The sequence below is a fragment of the Neltuma alba genome, unplaced genomic scaffold (assembly GCF_004799145.2).
Source record: "Neltuma alba isolate B1F8T4 unplaced genomic scaffold, ASM479914v2 tig00011331_pilon, whole genome shotgun sequence".
In the NCBI taxonomy this organism is placed as follows: domain Eukaryota; kingdom Viridiplantae; phylum Streptophyta; class Magnoliopsida; order Fabales; family Fabaceae; genus Neltuma; species Neltuma alba.
Genome location: NW_021636036.1, coordinates 34,796 through 41,735, shown reverse-complemented (window position 1 = coordinate 41,735; position 6,940 = coordinate 34,796). Strand labels below are relative to the sequence as shown.

General features: G+C 39.0%; 1 protein-coding gene across 1 annotated transcript; it reads right to left on the bottom strand.

The window, feature by feature from the left end:
* Window positions 1–482: 482 nt before the first annotated feature.
* On the bottom strand, window positions 483–6,604 carry LOC114712061 (eukaryotic translation initiation factor 4B2). The gene is made up of 3 exons (XM_028896513.1): window positions 5,352–6,604; window positions 1,528–1,995; window positions 483–1,134 (listed from the first exon to the last, which is right to left on the bottom strand). The coding sequence occupies exons 1-3, from the start codon at window positions 6,428–6,430 to the stop codon at window positions 1,110–1,112; spliced, it is 1,572 nt and encodes a 523-aa protein (XP_028752346.1). The 5' UTR covers window positions 6,431–6,604; the 3' UTR covers window positions 483–1,109.
* Between the last annotated feature and the right edge of the window lie 336 nt (window positions 6,605–6,940).

The window sequence follows — 6,940 nt, the reverse complement described above, 5'->3', positions numbered from 1 at the left end:
GGAATCTTACTTTCTTTTCTCCTAGGATAATTACCATAAAAACCCTTACCGAAATAGTGCCTATACCACCTTGCCTTAAAAATTGATGAGATAATATCTTCATTTAAGGAAAAAAAAAAAAATAGCATGCATCCTCCTTTTTCTTTTTCAGGCCCATATCCTTACCAATTGAGCTAACTTCAGGATATCAGCTAATCTGAGGACTATGGTAACATACCTAGCTCTAAGTCGTGTTTATCATGCATCTAGTGGCCACCATATAATAAGAACCATTTGTATTAATTCTACAGGAGTTCAATCATATTATATTATGCATATATTTTCAAGATTCAAGGTATACAGCCAAAAAAACCAGTCAGCATATCAAAGCATACTCCCACACAAATGGATAGCCAAAAAAAACCAGATTACTGTTCCCTTCTTTTACCAAAAAAGGGTGCAAGGGAAAAAAATTGTAGCACTCCACACAAGCAGCAGAAAAAGATCTAATTTTCAACTGATGTACAAATTAACTGACCACATCCTTACAAAAACAAAAAAACAAAAAAAGAAAAGAAACAAAAGAAAATAAATAAACCAGTGACTAGAAGCACGACTGGGATTACATTTTATTCCTTCAACCCTTTCGCTGTAGATTGTAACACATGAAAGTTCTTTGAATAATGATAATAACACCATCAGCATCAGGTACTTCACACTTCAGAGGCAGAAAACAAAAATGCAGAATCGCAACCTATGCCAAAGTGTCAGTCAAAATGGAAGGTACAGTGGGCATCATACATGATCACGGTATAGATTTTGGGCAATATCACGTTCATTGCCAAGTTTCATGATTTTCATAAAAATTTAACCAATTACTCCTAATAAAATTACAGGCTCCCTTCATTCCACCAGACACCCAAAAAAATCACATGGAAACAAATTTACGCTGTTTCAGGATGTGCCATTAACAAAGGCAAAAGTTGTTATGCCCGTAATCAATGATTGCCGCTCCAATTCCAGGAGCAAAATGAAACAAAACTATCTGAAAAGACAAATAAGAGGGGGCAAAATAGTATTAGGCTCTGCTCATCAAAAGTTGAAGATAACTCTTACTCCTCAGCCGCCAGTCACCATCTCTCTCTCGATGTTGACCTGTAAGACAGCACAACTATCAGCCTTCTAATAATAATTCTGAAGGCCAATAAGTACATTTACAGATGTTCCAAACTCATGCGAAGAATTCAGCTATATGCGCACACTTCATGTCTCAACATATAACCAATCTCAAAGGATCTATGGACTACTATATTGTATGCAGCCATTTTCTTGGTTATAAACTTGGGACCTCATGCCAGGAGACACTATATGCGCACACTTTCGGTCCCAGCGTATAAACATACTATCAAAGGGTATATGGAGCACTAGAATCATGCAACCATTTTCTAGATTATAAACTTGGGAACTGTTCCCAAGAGACAGGTAAAACAAACTTCTTGCCAGGAGTGGCAATAGGAAAAAGACAGGAATACAGCAATACATGCTCACCTATCCAAGACTCTGCTATTTGGAAACCCTCTGTCCCTGGCACCTTGAAATGATCTTCTGTCATCAGGCCGAGTCCACAAATCCCCTGTGCCTCGGGATGGAGGCCTGTCTGTGAATTCCACACTCCGAGAATCCTCAAATGAGCCAGACCGAGAATGCGGCCTATCAGAAAAACCAGCAGCCCTTCCTGCTCCAGAAGGTGGCCTTCCTGCTCCGGAACCCGGCCTTCCCGCTCCGGAACCCGGCCTTTCAATAGCTTTTTGTCCAAAACGAACCTTGTCATCCAGATCACGAATTAGAGATTGCAGCTCCCTTTCCCTCTGAAGCAAAATTTTTTGTGGGCTATTGTGGTCTCCACGAGCTTCTTCCACAGATTCCTTCCTTGAATCTAATGATGACTCGTTCTCAAGCTGCTTCTTCAAATTATCAATTTCTTCTTTCAATAACTTTTCCTCCCTAGTTTCTGGCCTGAAATGTCAACTTTGTCAGGAATCCAGATGCCAACATGAGCATATATGCAGATGATAAGCAAAACAATAAATATAGCATGAGTTTAATTAAAAAATTCTTATGGAATATTAGACATAAGCATGAAGCTTGTTGGAATACATCCAAAGTGGTAGACATGTTCAAATGTATTACAAGTTTTTACTAATGCTAAACTATATTAATCGGATGGTACATATCCACCAAAATATCCGCACCCTGATAGATCCCCCCACACTCAGTATGAACTGTACAAAAGTACGAGGCAGTTAAAGATTTAAGCCAAGGGGCATGCCAAAGCTCAATAGGAGGTTCAAGAGGAAGTTTATTAGAAAAGTAGGAAAAAATGGCGCCAGGAGAATTTTCCACATTCTTGTGGAAGGTAGTCCCCTCAAAGCTGCTATTGGTCTTGTTTTGCAGTATATTTATTGTCTGCTGTAGCTATTTTATACTGCCACCTCAGCGGGAGATCAGGACTCCCATCAAAATCCAACGAATAATATCATTTCATCAGTCCGAGCTGTCTAAATATTGAACCTCAACAGTTCTTCCTTTCGTCATTATTGATTATCCTCATTCGTATTGATCTTGCTTGAATGTTTCCACCTTCACCCAGTTTAATTGTTTCTGTAATCAATTCCTATCTCCAGATGAAGTTATCTCTACTCCCAACAAATTTGTTCATTTGGTATCCTATAGCTGGCGAGATGCAAGCATCTTCAGGGGCATATCTTCCCCTCTAATTGCATTATGGCATAGAATAATTTACACAGATTCTCTTTGTTCTTAGCACATGATTAGTTCTCAGAAACATCTTTACTTGGCACGCAAAGAGAGGACATGATTTATAACGCTAAGCTTTAGAAGAATTTTACCATGCTGTGTCCTGAGCTTTTGATGTATTTTCTGTGTTGATAGATCATAGGTCTTAACAGTTTTCTAGTTGATTCAATCTCATACAGTCAAAAATAAAAGATATCACTTGACCGCAATTAAATCAATTTCACACCTTTGTTCAAAGTACGTTTTCCAAAAGTAGCTACCATTAAATTGAGACCTTTTATTATATAGATTTTGCTTGACATGATGTATAGATTGGAACCAACATTAAGTATTTATGCAAAATAACAGCCATTAACTACTTGATGATAGAATCATAGTCATTAACGTCCATCTAATGTGGTATTTAATAATCTGATATACAACAAAACTTATAATCTAATAGTGAACTGGTGTAATAACACTGCAAGTCTGCATAATTATTTTATAATGCAATTTTATCAACTCCAGTGCTACCAAGTATGGTCTACGGACCCCTAACGCCTACATATAAACACATAATACTGTGAAATTATCATCAGTACGATGGGGCAGAGGGGAACAGTCTATTTAATTCAGCTAACTTACATAAAATTAAAAGGCAGAAGTGATAGACATAACACTGGGCCAAAACTCTACAGTGGTTTGATTACATGAGCGAAAAGGTTTTATTTTTTCAGAAACCAAAAAAAAAAATTTATAAGAGAAGAAAACGTCCAATTGAGGAAGATGCAAGTATTGACCTAAAATAGAGTACCAGAATTGAAACAAGAACAGAAAAGAATAGAAGATAGGAGATAATGATAAAGCAAAATTCTCCAATCCATCTGCATATCTAATAAATTAAGTCCATAAAATAAAATCCAAAGCCAAACTCCAGAAAGATGACACAATAGTTCCTTTAACCCCACAAGGAATTAAAGACCGCACCCCTGATGGAATGAACGTTTGCTCTCCAACCAAACGTTCCAAACCACAACAAAAACAGTTCATTGCCACAATGTTATTCCTTCCTTTTTCTGTCCAAATCCTTTGAACCATAGAAGGCGAAACTTATCTGAATCCTAACTTTAGCTACAAACCCATACTTCACTAATTTAAGATTAAAATAATAAGTTACTCAAAAGAAACCCATACACCCTACGCTTCTGTCATAAAAACTATTGCATTAAGTGAAAAATGCACTGAATTAATAAAAAAAAAAAAATGGAACAGTATTTAGGGCCTGTTTGGGATAGCATTTTAAAACACCTTTCAGCACATTTCACATAACCCGAAACAAAACTCCTCTCACATACTTATCCCATATTCTGTAAATCACGGTTGAAAAGTTACTTATAAGCTATTCCAAACAGGCCCTTAATGAGTGTTAGCAAAACAGCTTAAAGCATGTTTGGTCTCACATTGAAAATGGTTTTGATGTTTTCCAAAGTGAAACCAAACATGCACTCAGAGTCACATTATCATGTAAAAATAATAAATTGAACTCCATATATTTACAAACATGCAATATAAACAACTTCGGTTAGCTGGTATAATGGCCTTGGACTCAAAAGTCACTAATCACTTTCTTTGCTCATAAAAATGCCCCTAAAAATTATATCTTCAACATATACAAATCTCCAATAAATAGTTACACCAACCTGAACCCAAACGATGAAAGTTTACATTCAGTTCTAACTCCGGTTATAAATTAAATATTCCCTTTAAAGGACTGTACTACGTTAAGCCAGGCAGGAAAGTACGAAAGGGCCAAAAAACTCTAACATAAATTGAATCGATATAATTTAACTGTTCCATTATTCTATTAAACATCAAGAATTTAGAAGCCAGTTCCCACTAAGCTATCACCAGCCATTTATCAAATATTGTTATGAGAAACCATCTCATGATATAAACTGAAAGCTAGTCCGCTGGGTTAGTAGGGCACAAAAGTGTTGAATCATCTATAAACCTTACTATGGTTGTATTATACCATTTAAATTTTGCAGCACCTCTGAATGTAACTGTTTAGGTACAATTACATCTTTTGTCAACTTTAAGACATGCACAAAACAAAATGGACCAGCATTCTCCACCACACAACTCTCTAAGCATCCAATTATTCCATTTATTTTCTTTTTGGCGTGTGTGACACAAAGTATGCTTCCACAGAATCACCAGACCAATTCATCCATCACAACAAGACCCGTTAAAATTAATGAACTCCTGTTCTCTTAAAATTTAAAATGATAACGGATCCTGGAAACTTTTCAGAAATTACATAAGCAATAGCTAAACTAGCTGTAACAAGGGATAAACAGTACGCAACATTAAAGAAATATTTTCTAGTAAATGACATGATTAAACCATTACCAGACCTCAATATCTAGTAGAAGCATATTTAATACAAAACCAGTGCAAAACTAAGATAGCATCTCCAAGAAAAGGGGGAAACCATTAATCGTTAAGCATATCATCAGAATGCTATAACCGAATCATCATGGCTAGGCAATATAAAAACATAATGAAATACAGACCTGTCAACACCACGATGCTCCAATTCAAGATCAATCTTCCGCCAATCTTTACCTCGCTCCTCCAGCAATACTTCTCGGGGTCTTGCATCCCCAAATGGATTCACCTTTGGTCTGGGTTTTATCATAGTTTCTGTCTCCTGCAACCCTGTATCCTCAGAACGACTGGATTGAGCACTGGATGGCCTGATAGAGTGCGAACTTGAAGGCCTACTTGTCTTCTTAGCTTCAATTTCAGAGTCCACCTTCTTCCAATCCACACCCTTCTCAGCCAAAACTTCTTCCCTGGGCCTAGCTGCGCCAAAAGGATTCGCCTTATTTGTCTTCACCGGCTCATTACCAGGGGCATTACCTTTTGGCGGATCCAAAACCAATCTGGGACGCTCTCGGTCGTTATCACGTGACGGTCCCCTAGTCCAGCGGTCAGGCTCCACACCTGAATCGCGAAACCCAGAACCAAATGCGGAAGGTCTAGCAGAAAAAGGCTTTTTACCAACTGACCAGTTATCCTTCTCATCCGCCCTGGAACCACCACCAAGCGAACCATAGCGATTTTGCCGACCTGAATCGAACGATGGAAGAGATTTTTTACCCGAAGCCCAATTATCATCCCCGTCTGCCCTGGATGGCTGATCGTAGTCAGAAACCCTAGAAGGGGGACCCCTGCGTTCTTCATCAAATCCTCCATAGGATCTTCTTCCTCCACCCCAAGAACCATCATTGTCATCACGGTCTCGCATGCGTCCTTGCGGCGGACCAGAACGCCCAAAAGAGGAAAACCCACGACCGTACGGCATCTCATCCGCAGAACGTTCTTTCGGGCCCGTAGGGAGCCGAAGCATCTCATCCGGCGTCAGGCCCTTATACTCGGTGGCCATACCACCTCCGCCGACAGTGGAAATACTATTAAACTCCCCCAGAGTCATTTTCTTCTTCTTAGGCTTCGTATTCACGGCCTCCTTTAGGCTGGGGAAGTTCTGGGATCCCGAAGCAGCAGATGCTGCCGCTGCCTCGCGCTCTTCGGCCTCGGCGCGCTCGGCCTCGGCGGCCCAAGCTCCGGCACCACCCCATGGTTTAGACATTTTTGCTGAATTCAAGATCTGAAAGCACAGAAAAGTGGAGAAAGAAAACGATAATGTAAATTATCACGGGTTCTATATGGAGCTGGGGCTCCGATAATGGAGCCGGAGGGACGAAAGCATGCGAAGAAGGAGAGTTGGCAGAGAGAGTGCTTACGGAAGTACGAAGAAGCGAACTAAGCCAGAAAGTAAGGCGAGACGGAACATTAGCGTCAAATAGAGAATGGAGATAAACAGTCTCGTGGAGGGAGGAAGGGACATCCCCAGATTCTCACGCGCTGTTGGAAGAGCGTGGGACTGGAATGGACCTCATGGGTCCGCCTTTCTCCGCACGACATCTGACGGTTAGTATAATTTTGAAAAATATTCATTTTATATTACTTTGCATTAGGTTTTAAATTTTTATTTTAATCTTAAATATAAAATTTTAATTTATTTTATTTTTCATATTTATTTTTTTATGATAAGCTTTTTAATAATAGTAGCTATAATCAATAAACTTGATTAACAAGA

Coding starts and splice junctions, on each gene's coding strand:
- LOC114712061 (XM_028896513.1), bottom strand. CDS start 6,430: ATGTCTAAACCATGGGGTGGTGCCGGAGCTTGGGCCGCCGAGGCCGAG. Junction 1,996..5,351: donor GAGCATCGTGGTGTTGACAG/GTCTGTATTTCA, acceptor TTGACATTTCAG/GCCAGAAACTAGGGAGGAAA. Junction 1,135..1,527: donor AATAGCAGAGTCTTGGATAG/GTGAGCATGTAT, acceptor GCTGTCTTACAG/GTCAACATCGAGAGAGAGAT.